This window comes from Ahaetulla prasina, chromosome 5, assembly GCF_028640845.1.
Source record: "Ahaetulla prasina isolate Xishuangbanna chromosome 5, ASM2864084v1, whole genome shotgun sequence".
In the NCBI taxonomy this organism is placed as follows: Eukaryota; Metazoa; Chordata; class Lepidosauria; order Squamata; family Colubridae; genus Ahaetulla; species Ahaetulla prasina.
The window spans coordinates 97,214,560-97,234,334 of NC_080543.1; the positions used below are offsets into that span (position 1 = coordinate 97,214,560).

Genomic DNA, 19,775 nt, shown 5'->3' on the forward strand with positions numbered 1-19,775 from the left:
ATCATTCAAAATGACCTTGATCATCTAACCGCTTGGTCTAAAAATTGGCAGCTCCAAATTTCAACCAGCAAATGCTCAGCCTTACATATAGGAAAAAAGAACCCAAACACTAAGTACATACTAGATGGACATTACCTTACAGACGACCCCCATCCCGTTAAAGACCTTGGAGTTTTCATGTCAAATGATCTAAGTGCCAAAGCCCACTGCAACTACATAGCAAAAAAAAGCTCTAAGAGTTGTAAACCTAATCTTATGTAGCTTCTTTTCCAAAAACACCACACTACTAACCAGAGCATATAAAACATTTGCTAGACCAATTCTAGAATACAGCTCACTGTTTGGAACCCTCACCACATCTCTGACATCAATACAATTGAACGTGTCCAGAAATATTTTACAAGAAGAGTTCTCCATTCCTCTGAAAACAATAAAATACCCTATCCCACCAGACTTGAAATCCTAGGCTTAGAAAACTTGGAACTCTCGACAAGACCTAAGTTTAACTCACAGAATCATCTATTGTAATGTCCTTCCTGTCAAAGACTACTTCAGCTTTAATTGCAGTAATACTAGAGCAACTAATAGATTTAAACTTAATGTCAACCGCTTTAATCTAGATTGCAGAAAATATGATTTCTGTAACAGAATCATCAGTGCTTGGAATACTTTACCCGACTCTGTGGTCTCTTCCCATAATCCTAAAAGCTTTAACCAAAAACTTTCTACTATTGACCTCACCCCATTCCTAAGAGGACCATAAGGCGTGCATAAGCGCACAAAAGTGCCTACCGCTCCTGTCCTATTGTTTTCTTTTCTTCTTCCTATATATATATATGCTTGTACCTCCTAATATTTACTCATATATGTGTTTATATACTATATAATCTTTTTGTATGATACCTACATATATTGTTGTAACAAAATAAATAAATAAATAAATAAATAAATAAATAAATAAATAAATAAATAAATAAAATGTCCACTGAAGCACGTCTGCTCAGAAGGCACACCAAATAAATCTTGCAGTCATTTAATAGTTGGCACTTTCTTTACAACATAAGCTTCGGTGACTCTGTTGTTTTTACAACCATTAAGAAGCTGTGAAGTAGAGAGTCTGATGTGGTTTCAAAATTAAGTATCGATATTAGCAAGAATTATACACTTCAGCTTGTCATTTACAAAAGAAAGCTAGTACCAAAAAAAAATCAATGTTCTTGCCTTTTCTCAGACCCAAGAGAACACTTTTTCAGCTAGTTCAGAGGCAACCTTAATGGTAGAAGGAAAAATGGCAGAAAGCAATATTAAAGAGACAACAAAGTCATACTTAGAAGTTTTGAAAAGTCTCTCAGGAAAGGTTTATGAATAAAAGTAGGTGTCAAGACAGGTGCTCTTTTGGCCATTTGTTCAATAACAGGAATGGAACAAATGAACGATATATATGCTCATCTGAGCTCTGGTTGGCATACCTTAAGAAAGATATGACAGTTATAAAAGGTGTAAGATAAGGAACACTCATTATGAATGATAGTACTGGACTACAGGACAAGTGAATTTCTGGCATAGATGAAAAGTTGAAATAGAGTCCAACTCTACCATATTATGAATTACCTTGGAAAGACTTCTACAACTGCATCCCAGCTGTTCCTTTCTTTTCTTATGTTTTCATATTTTCTTCTAACACTTTATATGCTGCTGTAGAATCATTCCAATCTTTTTACATGTCCCAAAATAATGAAACATGCAAACCTCATATTCTCAAAAGAAGAATCTGTGGTGACTATTATTCATTCACTCACTCCATCCATCCATCCATCCATCCACCTATGCACCCATGCATGCATACATACAAATCCATCACATTGTAACTTGTCATTTTGATTCTTAGACTTAAAAAAAGCAAAATAGAAGAAAATAAAAGAAAAAGTGAAAAAGTGAATATAAAAATCTTACCAAGATTTTCATGCAGCAAAATACTATTTTATCAGTTAATCTCACACACATGACACATATTTTGAGTACTGAATGATTTTCAAAAAAAATATGAGAGAATAGACAAAATAGTCCTGCCGCCTCTCAAAAGAGAACAGCCAGCAGTTGGGAAACGGCATAAGAATAAAAAAGGAACAGCATTTTCTTCAGAGACATGAGCTGAGGTTAAAACAGACCAGTCTAATGAAACACACTTATAAGAGGGGGGAAAAAGAAACTAAACATAAATCAATAAAGGAGGAAATGCAAGGGAGATCTTAGACCTAGATGGAAGACAACATAGAAGCCCAAAAGCTAATTAGTAAAAGAAAGAAAGAAAGAAAAGAAAACTAGTTACTATATAACAAACTAATATTGTGCAATGATTGCTTTTATAGTGAAAACAAATTTTCCGCCAAGGGAAAATGATCTTTGTATTGAGAGGACCACCCATGCTGCAATGAGCAGATGCTGATGTCACAACTGCCTGGGCAGATTAGTTAAAGAACACCGGGGGACATTCCTGTGCTCTGCATATATATAATCGTTCTCTGACTTCTATTCCTTTGCCTGAAACTGAGATTTATCCTGAGCATCTCACGAAACTGAAAGACTGACTTGGAATCTCCTCTGCTCAGCCATCGTGTGGGTAAGATTTCAGCCACTAAACTCAGCACTTCCTGTCTGTGAACTATGGACTATATTATCTGGAAGAGGCTACTAATCTCAGACATTCTATCCAGATTTTCTTGACTTTTCCTTTCTATGCTACAGAGCCCCTGACTATGACATAACCCATGCAAATATGCTAACCTCAATGCTAACATGGGCTACCTCTTGCCCATATCCTCTCATCTTCCTGGGTGACCTAAATCTACCTCTCATTAACTGGATAACTAATGAATGTTCAACTGATCCAATCCATACTACACTATACAACGCTGTTACAAACCTAGGTCTTGAACAACTTGTAACTAACAATACAAGACTCAACAACTGCCTTGATCTCATCTTCTGCAACAATTCAAACTCAATTTACGGATTACAAATTAAAGAACCTTTTTCCAACAGTGACCACTGCATGATTGATTTTCGTCTCAATATACGTCCATACTTAAATCGTCATAAAAACAGTATTCCCAACTACAACTTCAAAAAAGCCAATTACGACCTTATAAACAACGATCTTTCATTTCTGGACTGGCAAAATCTGTTTGCAACCTGCATAACTGCTGAAGACCACTATAGAGTCTTCCTACTTGAAATCAATAGAGTCATTAAACTATATGTACCACTATATGTTCTACAAGATCAGGAAAAACAAACTACCCATATCAATAAAAAAGCTCCAATCAAAAAAAAATCCCTCTGGAAAAGAAACAAAAAAGGCTATGTTGCAAATTTCAAAAACCGCTACAGAAATATATGCAACCAAATAAAAACTGAATGCACAAATTACCACACCAAGCAAGAAGAGAACCTTCTGCGCACAAATTCCAATCGTGCCTTTTATAATTTTGTTAACAATAAACTTAAAGACTCAAGATCCATCCCACCATTAAAAGATTCTAACAACAAAGAATGCAATGACAAAACAGTTAAAGCAAACCTCTTCAACATTTTCTTTGGCTCAGTTTTTGTTAACTCCGATAACAAATATCCGACATTCCACAAACATACCAGCAATGATTATGATGACTTAACTCATATAGATTTCACAGAAGATAACGTTGAAAAAGCTCTTCATAACTTAAAACCATCGCTATCTATTTGACCCGATGGACTATGTGCATACTTCTTAAAAAAACTTTCCATTAATATAGCAGAACCTCTAAGTATTATCTTTGATAAAGCTTTCACTACCAGTTCCCTTCCCAAACTTTGGTCACTAGCCACAGTCATCCCTATCTTCAAAAAAGGAGACCCCAGCTTAGTCGAAAATTACAGACCGATCTCTCTTTGCTGCATCACCTGCAAAGTCATGGAATCAATCATCAACCAATCCATTACCTCACACTTAGAAACTAACAACCTATTCTCCAATAAACAATTTGGTTTCAGGAAAAAATTATCATGTAACTTACAACTTCTCCACTGTAGAAACATATGGACTACAAATCTTGATCAAGGCAAATCAATAGATGCAATCTACATAGACTTCTGCAAAGCTTTTGACTCAGTAGTACACGATAAACTTCTCCTAAAACTAATATCCTATGGCATCTCAGGACCCCTTCACAAATGGATATCTGCTTTTCTGTCTAACAGACAACAAGTGGTCAAAATTGGCAATGCTTTATCAAATCCTGTTCCTGTCAAGAGTGGCGTTCCTCAAGGCAGCGTCCTTGGACCAACACTCTTTATACTATACATTAATGATCTTTGTGACCATATCTCAAGTAATTGTGTTCTCTTTGCTGATGATGTCAAACTATTTAACACCACAGACAATACTTCTATCATTCAAAACGACCTTGATCATCTAACTGCTTGGTCTAAAAATTGGCAGCTCCAAATTTCAACCAGCAAATGCTCAGTCTTACATATAGGAAAAAAGAACCCAAACACTAAGTACATACTAGATGGACATTACCTTACAGACGACCCCCATCCCGTTAAAGACCTTGGAGTTTTCATGTCAAATGATCTAAGTGCCAAAGCCCACTGCAACTACATAGCAAAAAAAGCTCTAAGAGTTGTAAACCTAATCTTGCGTAGCTTCTTTTCCAAAAACACCACACTACTAACCAGAGCATATAAAACATTTGCTAGACCAATTCTAGAATACAGCTCACCTGTTTGGAACCCTCACCACATCTCTGACATCAATACAATTGAATGTGTCCAGAAATATTTTACAAGAAGAGTTCTCCATTCCTCTGAAAACAATAAAATACCTTATCCCACCAGACTTGAAATCCTAGGCTTAGAAAACTTGGAACTCCGTCGCCTTCGACAAGACCTAAGTTTAACTCACAGAATCATCTATTGTAATGTCCTTCCTGTCAAAGACTACTTCAGCTTTAATTGCAGTAATACTAGAGCAACTAATAGATTTAAACTTAATGTCAACCGCTTTAATCTAGATTGCAGAAAATATGATTTCTGTAACAGAATCATCAGTGCTTGGAATACTTTACCTGACTCTGTGGTCTCTTCCCATAATCCTAAAAGCTTTAACCAAAAACTTTCTACTATTGACCTCACCCCATTCCTAAGAGGACCATAAGGGGCATGCATAAGCGCACAAAAGTGCCTATCGTTCCTGTCCTATTGTTTTTCTTTTCTTCTTCCTAGATATATATATATGCTTATACCTCCTAATATTTACTCATATATGTGTTTATATACTATATAATCTTTTTGTATGATACCTACATATATTGTTGTAACAAAATAAATAAATAAATAAATAAATAAATAAATAAATAAATAAATAAATAAATAAATAAATAAATAAATAAATAAATAAAATGTCCACTGAAGCACGTCTGCTCAGAAGGCACACCAAATAAATCTTGCAGTCATTTAATAGTTGGCACTTTCTTTACAACATAAGCTTCAGTGACTCTGTTGTTTTTACAACCATTAAGAAGCTGTGAAGTAGAGAGTCTGATGTGGTTTCAAAATTAAGTATCAATATTAGCAAGAATTATACACTTCAGCTTGTCATTTACAAAAGAAAGCTAGTACCAAAAAAAATCAATGTTCTTGCCTTTTCTCAGACCCAAGAGAACACTTTTTCAGCTAGTTCAGAGGCAACCTTAATGGTAGAAGGAAAAATGGCAGAAAGCAATATTAAAGAGACAACGAAGTCATACTTAGAAGTTTTGAAAAGTCTCTCAGGAAAGGTTTATGAATAAAAGTAGGTGTCAAGACAGGTGCTCTTTTGGCCATTTGTTCAATAACAGGAATGGAACAAATGAACGATATATATGCTCATCTGAGCTCTGGTTGGCATACCTTAAGAAAGATATGACAGTTATAAAAGGTGTAAGATAAGGAACACTCATTATGAATGATAGTACTGGACTACAGGACAAGTGAATTTCTGGCATAGATGAAAAGTTGAAATAGAGTCCAACTCTACCATATTATGAATTACCTTGGAAAGACTTCTACAACTGCATCCCAGCTGTTCCTTTCTTTTCTTATGTTTTCATATTTTCTTCTAACACTTTATATACTGCTGTAGAATCATTCCAATCTTTTTACATGTCCCAAAATAATGAAACATGCAAACCTCATATCCTCAAAAGAAGAATCTGTGGTGACTATTATTCACTCACTCACTCCATCCATCCATCCATCCACCTATGCACCCATGCATGCATACATACAAATCCATCACATTGTAACTTGTCATTTTGATTCTTAGACTTAAAAAAAGCAAAATAGAAGAAAATAAAAGAAAAAGTGGACAACTGAATATACAAATCTTACCAAGATTTTCATGCAGCAAAATACTATTTTATCAGTTAATCTCACACACATGATACATATTTTGAGTACTGAATGATTTTCAAAAAAAATATGAGAGAATAGACAAAATAGTCCTGCCGCCTCTCAAAAGGGAACAGCCAGCAGTTGGGAAACGGCATAAGAATAAAAAAGGAACAGCATTTTCTTCAGAAGACATGAGCTGAGGTTAAAACAGACCAGTCTAATGAAACACACTTATAAGAGGGGGGAAAAGAAACTAAACATAAATCAGTAAAGGAGGAAATGCAAGGGAGAGCTTAGACCTAGATGGAAGACAACATAGAAGCCCAAAAGCTAATTAGTAAAAGAAAGAAAGAAAGAAAAGAAAACTAGTTACTATATAACAAACTAATATTGTGCAATGATTGCTTTTATAGTGAAAACAAATTTTCCGCCAAGGGAAAATGATCTTTGTATTGAGAGGACCACCCATGCTGCAATGAGCAGCTGCTGATGTCACAACTGCCTGGGCAGATTAGTTAAAGAACACCGGGGGACATTCCTGTGCTCTGCATATATATAATCGTTCTCTGACTTCTATTCCTTTGCCTGAAACTGAGATTTATCCTGAGCATCTCACGAAACTGAAAGACTGACTTGGAATCTCCTCTGCTCAGCCATCGTGTGGGTAAGATTTCAGCCACTAAACTCAGCACTTCCTGTCTGTGAACTATGGACTATATTATCTGGAAGAGGCTACTAATCTCAGACATTCTATCCAGATTTTCTTGACTTTTCCTTTCTACAGAATTACACCTGCTTTGCTAAAGACTTTAGAAAATGTATAGGATCTACAACTTTAAATGTAGACCCTCTAATAGACAGGGAAAAAGGAGGGTGGAAAAACAGATGGCAAATAAGGCTATTCTCTTTACCTAATGCAATAATTTATTCTATATAGCTGGAAATGTCATTTATGAAAGGAAGAACAAATTATTCTTTTGACACAGTCTGGAAGACATGATGCTTAAAAAGAATTTTTTTTGTATTTGATTAATTTAAAGTTGCCATTCACTGTAAATTTTGGCCAAGATTCTGCATGACTGGTCAGATAAGAAACATTTGCAGCTGCTAAGGAAAGTAGCCAGTCTGCAAACCTGGTAGGTATTCTTGAATGACAGAAAGTTAAACCTGCAAGGGATCTGGCAAAATTCATACTTGGCTCAAGTTTGGAATTTCCGAAATCTAGTGTAATTTCAAATTCACCATCCAGATTTTTTGAGCCTCAACAGTATAAGTAATCATTGATTTATGAGCCCATGATTCCTGTTGCTATGTGAAACATTTGTTAAGTGAGTTTTACCTCATTATACACTTAACAATTATGGCATAGTTGGTAAGTGAATCATTGCAGTTGTTAACTTAGTAACAGGGTTTTTAAGTATATCTGGCTGCCCTATTGACTTTGCTTGTTAGAAGTTCGCAAAAGGGGATCAGATCACCCCAGGACACTGCAACGTCATAAATATAAGTCAATTACCAAGTGTCTGAATTCTGATTATGTTACCATGGGGGTGCTGCAATGGTCATAAGTATGAAAAATGATCATAAGTCACTTTTTTCAGTGTCGTAACTTCAAAGGGTCACTAAATGAACTGTTATAAATTGAGAATTACCTGTATACCCGCTCTCTGATCTCCATTGTCTGAAACTGAGGCTTATCCTGAACATCTCATAAAACTATAATTGAAGGACTGACTTGGAACTTCTCTGCTTAGCTGTTGTGTGGATAGGATTTCAGCCATTAAACTCGGAATTTTCTGTCCGCAAACAATGGACTACTACTATCTTTAAGAAGCTACTAATCTAAGACTTTCTATCCAAATTTACTTGCCTTTTCCTTTCTACAGAATTACATCAGCTTTGCCAAGGTCTTTAGAGAAATGTACATGATCTAGAACTTTAAAATTGGATCCTTTAGGAGTCAGGAAAAAAGGAGACTGAAAAAGTCAGATGGCAAATAAGACTTTGCCATCTTTACTTAGGTTAATGATTTCTACATTTTCCCCTTCCTGATTAGTTTAGTTAAACTAATATTTAATTTGAAAAGTAAATCTGTGGGTTTTTTTAAATAGTAGTAAATATGTGTACATTTTAATACATATATTGATTACTGCAATCATTGTATTTATAATATGTTAGTTCTTAGGCACAGCAACTTTTAAATCTTTCTTTAGAGCTTAAGTTTCTATTTTTAAACATTTATTCTAAAACTAGGTGGTTAGTTTCATGCCCTTCTCAACCTCCTCTCTATTTTTCTATTTCGTCTAGCTATTAATATTTTCTAATTCTATGCAATTCAGTATCCCATATTATTCTCAAAAAAACATTTTTCTTTTACAATCTATTTTCACAGTTTTCATAGTTGTCCACTATTGTTCAGAATTACTTTTTCGGATTAATTACTACATTAGTTCTCATTAATGTTGGAATAAAATTAGGATCTACTAAATATTCGAAAATGAATCATTTTGACCTCGTTTACAATTAATTGTACTTGCCAGAGTTTGAAGCTCATTTACCCAATTTCAAATGAAATCCTTCAGTGCTCAGCCCTGAAACCTAATTGTTTGTTTTAAAGTTAAAATTGTAAGGCCTAACAACATTCTTTGAGGGACCTCACTGTCCCCATCTTACCAGTAAATTGTTCATTTATTCCTAGTCCTCGATTCTGTTTTTTGGGGGGAAAAACAAAAACAGAGCACATCAGGGGTGAAATCCAGCTGGTTCTGACAGGTTCTGGAGAACCGGTAGCAGAAATTTTGAGCAGTTCGGAGAACCAGTAGAGGAAATTTTGAATAGTTCAGAGAACTGGCAAATACCATCTCTGGCTGGCCCCAGAGAAGGTGGGAATGGAGATTTAGCAGTATCCTTCCCCTGGAGTCGGATAAGAATGGAGATTTTGCAGTATACTTCCCCTGCCACACCCACCAAGCCACACCCACAGAACCAGTAATAAAAAAAATTTGGATTTCACCAGTAGAGCACAAAATCTTCTAATGCCGCAGCAGCTGAATTTATATAGGACCCTTTGCTGAGGGACTGTGAAAACCTTCTGCGTCTTGTTTTCTCTTTAATAATGTGTTTCATCATTTATCTTAGAACTTATGTTTTCTGATTGCTTCACTCAGGAATAACAAGTGATCTGCCTGAGGAAGTGGCCTCTTGGATCTGAGAGAAGCCAAGAACAATGAGTTCATCAGCAGAAACTGAAAATATTCAAACATTTTTTAAATATCAGCATGCATTTGTAACTTTCAAGGTAAGGTGAGCAATACTTTGTTGGAAGAAATATCCATCTGGGTTCAGTTCCAAGTGGGGACAAAGACACTGGAAACGTGGAGGCTGCTTGGAAAGATGGTTTAATGGTGGTCAGGATCACATGGCTTGAGATCCTGAACAGAAAAGGGGCTGAGATCCTGTGTGCTCCCTGGCTTTATGCTTTTTCTGAGCTTTGACCTTTCTGGGGCACAGGAAGAGTATCCTGATTGGCTGTCAGACTCCCAGGGGGTGGGAGTCTTAGCTAACAATGTAGGTTGTCCCTCAAGCTTGCCTGAGTCTTGCTGGCTGCCTCTCAAGCTTGCTTGAGCCTTGCCATGTGGTGAGTTTCAGTTGTATTGTGTTGCAAATCATGGGGGGATTGAGTGAGCTTGGTTGAAGCCTTAATTGCCCATTGACAAAGGTGGGGAGAATGAGTGAGCTTAGCTGAGGCTTTTAATGGCCCATTGACAAAGGTGGGGAGTCAGGAAGTTGCAGGAGCTCCTTTGTCTTTAAAATATGTTTCTCCATTTCTCATCCAGGAAGGTATAATATTCTGCTTTTAAAATATTTCCTAGAATATTTCATTCTTCTAGGAGGGTGGGTGCTAAATTCCTACAATCCCTACTTTTTTTTTTTCAAAACATGAGTTTTGAAACATGCTCTTGGCAAAATTAAAATTGATCAAATCAGTGGGTGCTTTTAATTTTCCTGATGCAAAGGAAGCCATTGATAGAGACAACAGAAAAAAAGATTCCTTCAGTGGCTCCCAAAAGCTTTCAACCATGAAGGTCTAGCAGCCAGGGGAAAAGTTCTGGTAAGAATTTTACAGTATCCAATTTTCTATGCCAATTAATTTCAGCTGTTAGATATCACTTTCTGAGAGCTTCCAGTCAGGTCAAGCAAGCACACATCCCAAAATTTTCACAGCCATGGCTTTCCTTTAAATTACAGGCTGCCCATTTCCAAGGGTTGGTTACTAAACCTGCCCTAGCTCTTACTTTAGTCTATCCAAGATTTTTTTTCCAGTCCAAATTGAGGTTAATCAGTGTGCAATCCAGGCTTTTTCCTTTCTTCTTTTTTTTTTAAAAAAATTACACACAATGAGCCCTGGGACTTCTACTCATGATACCACCAGTGCAACATATCTTGCTCTACTGGGCAACTGGGTAGCATCATTTGTGAGTCATTCAGGGTTTGGGTTTTGGATATCACTTTTTCTGCTATCTCTTCAAGTGAGGAATTGCCTGAGGGGAATGCCCCTCCCCCATGGAATTAGCAGGGAGATCTGATTCCTTGGGCTTTTAGTGCCACAGAGCAAAAATCAACCTAGAAGTCTTGTGTGGAGGTAAGTGAAGGGAATAGTTTCAGTATAATTCTGAATGGTATGTCTCTCTGTGTGTGCCTGTGTATGCAGCTACCTTTACAATTCAGGCAATACAAATAATACAAACATGCTGGACAAATTTCCCTACCATTAGACAGAAATCTAAGGTGTTCAGAACTTGCTGTGGTAGCCACTCAAATACAATCCTTACATGAGTACTTTAGACTGATTACAATATAAAGGAGACAAGACAGAAAACCTTACAATGAATTTTCCACCTCCCCCATAGTCTTTCCAGTTGTCTTCTGGGAATTGAAAAGAGTCTTTTAGTCTTTATTTGTACATATCAGGGTCCTTTCTTTCATATCTTTTGGGTGGCATGCTTGTTGGTCAGTCAGGTTTGGAAAGGTCTGCTCCAAATCTGGTTGCTGTGATGGCTTTCAGTGGGAGCTGGATTCAAACTCAATTTCTGGCTCCAACAAATGGAAAGTCTCCTCTGGGGGCAGCATCTGGAACCATGTGCTCTGCTTCCACAGTTGCAGAGTCATCTTTTCAGGGCTGAAAGACATTAGAACAGAATCTCCTCCCCACTTTTGTGGGTAATCTTCTCAGGAAAGGCATTGTAACAGGATTAAAGGGGGGGGTAGATATCTTGCAGGCAGAGTTTGAAAAGAAACAACACATCAATATTGCAGTTACTAAAAGATAATGCAGTTTCAACAAAATGCAGTTTCAACAACTGATGAGAAAGAAAAAACTGGATTCACATGCTTCAGGAACAGGTAAAATCATTTAAACACACAGTAAATGCAAGACTGAATATTTTTTTTTCTCTTGTAAGTGAACTTAAAACGTTTCCTCATAAACTTATCTTGTAAGTGAACTTAAAATGTTTCCTTATAAACTTGAGTTGTTACTTTAAGATAAAGAGGAGGAGAAAAAAGCAGAAATGAAAAGTTCTGTACCCTATTCCCGGTGGCCACACGAAAATAGGGCAAAGGCTTTCTTTCTTTTCTCTCTCTCTCTCTTTTCCCTATTTTATTGCTTCAACCTTTTGTTTTTGTTTTTCCCTAACAATTTAAAATTCTTGTCTCTAGAGATCAGATACATTTTACAGTTACAATTACCTCAAGGGCCCACAAAGACAGACATACACACATAAAAAACAAGGAGGACAAAGAGAGGAAAACAAAACTCTGAGATTTACACACACACTGATCATTCCCGCCATAAATCTCAGTTAAATTAGGGAAGGCACAAATCTTAACAGACATACCACGTGGTTCCATAGAAGACAGAGAAACAAACAAACAAACAAACAAACAAGCAAAACAAACAAAAGCCCAAACATACCTATTTATATATTTCCCTTTTCTTTTAAGTACCTTTATTTAGCCAAATTTGTTTCCTATTCTCATCTTTATTACACAATTTCCTCAATTTCTTTTTCCGCATACCAGGTAAAACTGGCAGCCTCCGGGCACTCCAGGCCCCCAGCAGGTCTTCCAGGGGATTTCCCTCCACCCTCGAGCTACTGCTTCCCATGTTTCCCTCTCCGATGTGAGGTTTTATTTTTCACTTTGGCTTAGCCGGGTGGATCCTCCTACAGTTTTCAGAAAAAAGGTTCTGGGAAGGACTTGACTCCCTTCTGTCAAGTATGAGCACCTTCCTGTTAAGGGAGCTTCCGTTTTGGATCAAAAAAAGGTGATCCCAGAGGACCTACTGCCCTGCCAGTAGGTACGAGCACCTCTTCAACACTGCTTCCTGCTTCCTTTTTAGCATACCAGGCAGTACTGGCAGCCTCCGGGCATCCAGGGCCCCAAGCAGATTTCCTGCTTCCTTTTTTCTCCTTTTCTCCTTTTTTACTCTCTTAATTGCTTCATTCACACTTACTTTCCTCTCGCTCGGCTTCTGTTCCCAATAAACACAAAGTTCCACGTTTGGCTTCCCCCCCCCCTTGCTTTCTCTATCCTACTGGTCACGGCTCGGTGGAGCTAGCAGTAGGCAGAGGTGCGGCTAGAGGTTGCTCAAAGAGGTGGAATCAGACTGTTTCCTCAGGTGGAATCCCACACACACACTTCTTCCTTCCCTAACAGAAGGTCCTGTGCTCTGGCAAAACCCCCATGCTCTCCAGACTTTTGGTCTTTCTGCGGTTAGGAAATGCACAGAGGATGCAAGATCCAGCTATGATTGGGAGCAGGGCTCTCTCATTCACACACATGCAGGCATACACATATTTCCCATACTTTTCCATGCTTTAAAATTAAAATTTAGAGGTACTCACCTTCTTTCCAAGCAGTCTTTGAGCTCAACACTCAAAACCCCTTTAAAACCTAGTTCCAAATGGCCAAGGTCCAGGAAAACTTACCCACAGACTCAATGGGTCTGCTGCTAGCAAGGGAGGCTTACCTGGGCCAGGTCCATTGGTTAGGTTAGCTTGGAGTCCCATCTGGGGTGCCAATTGTTGGAAGAAATATCCATCTGGGTTCAGTTCCAAGTGGGGACAAAGACACTGGAAACATGGAGGCTGCTTGGAAAGATGGTTTAATGGTGGTCAGGATCACATGGCTTGAGTTCCTGAACAGAAAAGGGCTGAGATCCTGTGTGCTCCCTGGCTTTATGCTTTCTGAGCTTTGACCTTTCTGGGGCACAGGAAGAGTATCCTGATTGGTTGTCAGACTCCCAGGGGTGGGGTCTTAGCTAACAATGTAGGTTGTCTCTCAAGCTTGCCTGAGTCTTGCTGGCTGTCTCTCAAGCTTGCCTGAGCCTTGCCATGTGGTGAGTTTCAGTTGTATTGTGTTGCAAATCATGGGGATTGAGTGAGCTTAAGCCTTAATTGCCCATTGACAAAGGTGGGAGAATGAGTGAGCTTAGCTGAGGCTTTTAATGGCCCATTGACAAAGGTGGGGGAGTCAGGAAGTTGCAGGAGCTCCTTTGTCTTTAAAATATGTTTCTCCTTTTCTCATCCAGGAAGGTATAATATTCTGCTTTTTAAAATATTTCCTAGAATATTTCATTCTTCTAGGAGGGGGGTGGGTGCTAAATTCCTACAATTTGCAGATATGAAATCTCAGCTTTGAAACTACAAAAGGCCCTTCCTTTCTTAGCTTCTTAATAGTTGTGAAAACAATAGAGTCACTAAAGTTTATGTTTTGATGAAATGTTCAGTAATAAATGGCTGCAAAAAAAATTTCTTATGCTTTCTGAGCAGGCTTTCTTCACTGGACATCAGTAGATTACTTCCCTTGTTCAAATAGCTCCTTCTTTTGTTAATCAGAAACTAAATTGTATTCAATTTCGGCAGACAAATTTTATTACACTATTTTTCAGAAGTAGCTGAATTTTTTTGAATAGTGCTTAAAACTGTTTGTTGACTTGTTATCCACCAGGTGATTATAGCATCACATTTGGTACAAAGAATTTGTGCTCTGAGGACTGTTGTTTTTGTTTTAATTGGTTTTAAAATAATGTCAAAAAGAAAATAAATAACAAAAATAATTATGATAAAAACATACTTTATCAAAGAAAAGGGGGGAAAAACCACATAAGCGGGGTTTTTTTAAAAAAAGGAAAAAATACAACGAAGGAAAAAGAGAAAAAAACTATAAGATATAATTTTATCAGTAAAGCAGGAGTTATATTACGGCATTGGAAACACAGATCTGTTTGCCTGGCTTGCTTTGCTGCCACGGCTCCATCCCACGTGGGCCACAGCGCTTGTATCCTAGCAAGCTGCCCCCCCCCTCATCCCCAGTCTCCAGCTTGCCTGGCTTGCTTTACCACCATGGCTCCATCCCATGCAGTGCTCGCGGCCTAGCTAACTGCACCCCCATAAAAATCATTTTTATTCCATCATGTAGCTTTGTTTTTCTTGTCCTGAGAGGTAATCTTGTCTGAGAGGAGGAAGAGGAAAGTTCTGGTGTGCATTAGTAAGTCATTCTTAGTCTGATTCATTGAGTATTTTCAGGACTGTCCTTTGTTATTTCTATTAATAGCTTCTGGCGTTTTCCAGGACTTCCAATCTATTTGTTATTCATAGCATTCCAATTAGCTCAGGCTTGCTTCTGGGGTTTGTCTTTCAAAGGGAAATCTGCAGATAAATGGTTTTATCTGCAGTCTTTTGGGGGAAAACTGTTTTTATTTTTATTTTTTGGTGTTTCCCTGGCACTGTCCTAGTTTTGGTGGGGGCGGGGATGTATGTTCTGCCACACCCACCCAGTCACATGCCCACCCAGCCATGCCAATCCAGTCACATGCCCACCAAGCCATGCCCACAGAACCAGTAGTAAAAAAAAATTGAATCCCACCACTGCTTTATCTCAATCCAGCTGAAAAGAGTTTCCAGATCAGAAACATCCATTTACATATTCTCTCACCCTTCAGAGGCGTCCTAGGAATATTGAATTTTGTCTACAGTTCTTCACTAGGTGGCTCAGTGGCTAAGACACTAAGCTTGTCGATCAGAAAGGTCAGCAGTTTGGTGGTTCGAATCCCTAGTACAGGTCTCCTGTGTCAGCAGGGGGTTGGACTAGATGACCTCCAAGGTCCCTTCCAACTCTGTTACTGTTACTAAACTACCCAGGTAGATATTAGGATTGCACCAGGATACCTGAGAAGAATGCCACAGCTTTTGATTCTATTTTCCTTTTCTTTGTAGGTCATTTCAACTGCCAGTGAGCTGGGTGTCTTTGATCTCCTGAGGGAATCAGGGGAACCGCTGTCTTCCATAACTGTTGCTGAGCGCTTGAGCACCAGCCCCATTGGGATGCAGAGGCTGCTGGAGGCCTGTGTGGGGTTAAAGCTCCTGACACTGGAGTGGAAGGATGGCAAAGGTAATCCTGTGAGAAGCAGGAAGCAATTGGAAGGGCCAACAATTGTACTTTAACTGTGGGCAATAGGCGGCTACTGTTAGATTCATGGATAGAGAGACAGGAGACAGACTTCAACAATAGCTCTTCATTTGCAACTCTGTACAATCCAGCAGTTAGCCTCCCTGACAGCCAGCCATTTTATAGGGAGCTGTCAGGAGAGCTAGCCAATCACCTTTGAGATAGTGTTGTGAATATCTAACAGCTACAATTGTTGAGCTTGACAGGGTCCAAAAGTTTTCTAATGAAATTTGAAAGAACTGCCATTGTACTCAGCCAAATGGTCTCTACTCATGTAGAGACAGGATCTTTTTCTGGTCCTGCTGGCCACAGCCTGAATGTGTCTCATTAATAAGAGTTAAAAGCCATGTGTCTTTTTTCTTTGGCTGCCTTTCCTTATCTTCCTCTCTTCACTATCCCAGTTTATAAAAAGTGTTCTTCCTCTTCTCTGAAATAAATTCTTGAGGTGGACCCTCTTTGCTTGCTGGGGCTATCACAAGCTTGGAACCATATCCTGCTAAGCTCTTCTTCCATAAAACTGTCTTCTCCGATGCTGAGACCCTCTCCTTAAGCACAGTCTGCTTTTGGCTTCATATCTGGAGAATCTGCTCTGGGAGAGAAGTGGTGAAACTAGCAGCAAGACCTTGAATTTGGATGCTTAGGATTAAGGTTTTGCTTAAGTTCCCAAGCGCCTCATAGCAGTGGTGAAATTTGAACTGGTTTACTACCAGTTCGCTGGCTGCGCATGTGTGCTGTGCACGCACATGCACAGTGCACACCATGCACCAAATGTGAGGTGTGCACGCATGCAGTGTACGCCAAAAGGAGGCACAACCTATTCGGCCAAAAATGCTTTTAAAAGTTATAAAAAGGGCTCTGACCATCAGGCAGCTCAGCTGTGCTCATCAGAGCCTTTTTTTTTTACTTTTAAAAGCATTTTTTACAACCTATTTGGCTGAATTGTGTAGTTCAGCCTCTTAAAAGCATTTTTTAAAAGAAGCAGCAAGCGGGTGACCAGGCAATTGGGTGAGCATGGGTGGGAGGCAGGGATTTTTGCTACCGGTACTCCGAACCACGCGCCACCATCGCTACCAGATCGGCCAATCCGGTCCGAACTGGAAGCATTTCACCCCTGCCCCATAGGCGTCCAAACACTTTTCACTCAGACGGAGAAATGGCAGAAACTGCAAGCTTCATCTGCTTGCAAGTGGAGCGATTAGCTCCATTTCAAAGCAGATGAAGCTTTCAGTCTCCCTCTGGGCAAAAAGTGCGCAGTGGAACCAGGCGGAGGCAGAGCCATGGGGGGAAGGCAAATGATCGTAATGTGCTACCCACTCTGTCCCACCATCTCTTGACTTGGCCAAGGTCACACTGGGCAGGCACTCGTGCAGGTCATCAGGATTGCCTGCCTCCCCCCCACCATGCCTCTGCCTCCACCTGCTGCACAAGCCTCCCACGAACCTCCCATGAGCCAGGCAGCCACGCAGCATGTCTGGATTGCCTGGCTGCCCCCACCTCTGCCTCCATGCATATCAGTGCTGCGCCAAGAGGCTGGTAGACCGCAGATACTGCCGGATACTGTTGGCCCCCAAGCACTCACTGCCTCTTGTGCTGGCCATGCCCATCCCCCTGGGCTTACTTTTGGGGTAGGTCTTATATTAGATCTACCCCCAAAAAATCAGGGTAGTGATTTTTTTTGGGGGGGGGAGTGTTTTTCTCTTGGTGGGGGATTTCTAACTTTTCCAAGATGAATAGTGCATGGCTGGTGGCTGAGCATGAATAGACTTAGCAGTGACAGGATGTTATGAATTCTGGCATATTTTGTGCCACCCCACTGACTGGAGAAACATATAAATATAGTCCTGAAGAAGAGCCTAGACTCTAGAGATTGCCCACAGAGCTTTGGGTATAGTTAGCAACATATACCTGTAATATGTCAATAGTAATTTAGCCAATATCATAAACACACACATGTCAAGAAATACATTCCAATTTAAAGGTAAAGGTTTTTTTCCTGTCCAGTTGTTTTCAAGTCTGGGGGCAGTGCTCATCTTCATTTCTTTTTCGAAGGAGCCAGAACTATCCAAAGACATTTTCCATGGTCATTTAGCTATACGCCAAGGCACACAGAATGCTGTCCCTTGCACGCTTCCAAACTGCTGGTTGACAGAAGATGGGGAAAGTAACAGGAACTCACCCTTTTGCACAGCACTCAGGTTTTGAACCTGGACTGTTAGCTTTCCAGCTTGCAAGCTCAGCATCTTTAACTGCTGAGACATTGAGCCCCCTTTTATATTATAATTTTAAATGTATTTACTGTCCTCTACCGACCAATAGGTTTTTTTTAAAAAAATATTGATTTAATAATGCAACAGACCTGTAGAATATCATATTGTGTGGAGCCTTATTTGCTTTAGGGATCAGTTCCCCTAAAGGTCAGGATTATTTGCACCTGTGATTATATTATAATTATTTTTTTCTTTTCATTCTCAGGTATTGCCTAGAGAAGTCCCTGAAGGTGGGGACCTTTGTGGCAAGCTTTTCAGAGAAGGTTTGCCATTGCCTCCTTCCTAGGGCTAACCCTAATCCTAATGTGGGGCAGCAAATTACAGTCTCCAAATTTTTGGCCTGATGCCTTAACCACTACTCCAAACTCATATTACACTTGACATAAATACAGAATAATTTGTTTTTTAAAGAAGTAGTTTAATACTTAATGCAAGTATTCCTGTAATGCAGGGCTCCCCAACCCTGGAGCCATGGCCCACTACTGGGCCATGGCCTATTCGGAACTGGGCCATGCAAGAGGTGGCCTGGCACTCAAGCAACGCACGCATACCTCCACTCATGTGAGTGGTGGCCCAGTGTGCACGTTCGTGTCCACAGCGCCACTCACATGGTTGGCCTGCTGTTCAGGCAAGTGGAGCTGAGCAAGCGCATGAACACACCAGCCTGCCATTTATGCAGCCTGGTTCCCCTCTTCCCCCAGCCAGGCCACCAAGCCACAAATGTTGGGGACCGCTGCTGTAGTTAATTGAAACATAGTTACATGCAATGATACCTGTCATTTTTCTCCTTTTTTAGATCTTTATGGAAACACAGACTTTACCGATCTCTACCTGGTTAAGTCAAGCCCAAAGTCTCAGTATTATTCCATAAAGTTCTATTCAGAAGTTGTGTATCCATCAATGCAATATTTGCCTGATGCTGTGAGGTAAACAGTGGGAGAACTAGAATAAATAAAAATAGAGTGTGAAAGGCATCTTAATGCCCTAATTATTAGACCTTTATTCACAAGAAACTAAGGAAATTTCACATGCTGGAAGCTGAATATGACAATATCACATTTGTTTCCTTGAAATTTTGCATTCTGGAAGCTGAATATGACATTATCACATTTGTTTCCACTGGATTATCATTACTGAATTTCCCTGTTCAGATCAAAGGATTTTCTTTCTTATTATCCTTATTTTAGAAAAGTCAAGCAGTAGGACCATTTTCTGCCATTCTGGACTGTTTTAGAATCTCTCTTTTCCCATTTCAAAATCAGTAGTGGGTTTCAATTTCTTCTGCTACCGGTTTGCTGGTGGGCGCTTGTGTAAAGACAACAATTTAAAGAACAATTTCTAAGCAATAAAAACTAAAAGAGCAGAAATTACAATAAGTGTAACCAGTGGTGAAATCTGAACTGGTTTACTACCAGTTCGCTGGCTGTGCAGTGCACAACATGCTCCAAATGTGAGGATGCGCGCACATGCATGCACACGTACACTGCATTCCAAAAGGAGGCATGGGGTAAGTAGAACAGTGCGTGGGGGTGATCAGCTTTGGCACATGATTTTCAGAGCCTTTTTTTCTTTTTTAAAGCA

General features: G+C 39.4%; 1 protein-coding gene across 1 annotated transcript in view; it reads left to right on the forward strand.

The window, feature by feature from the left end:
* Positions 1–6,889: 6,889 nt before the first annotated feature.
* Positions 6,890–19,775, forward strand: part of LOC131199692 (acetylserotonin O-methyltransferase-like) — a 47,582-nt gene continuing 34,696 nt past the window's right edge. Inside the window, exons 1-4 of the mRNA XM_058185725.1 lie at positions 6,890–7,081; positions 9,585–9,715; positions 15,696–15,870; positions 18,991–19,120. Coding sequence (XP_058041708.1) covers positions 9,644–9,715; positions 15,696–15,870; positions 18,991–19,120 — 377 coding nt within the window. The 5' untranslated portion in view covers positions 6,890–7,081; positions 9,585–9,643. The remainder of the gene's footprint in view (positions 7,082–9,584; positions 9,716–15,695; positions 15,871–18,990; positions 19,121–19,775) is intronic.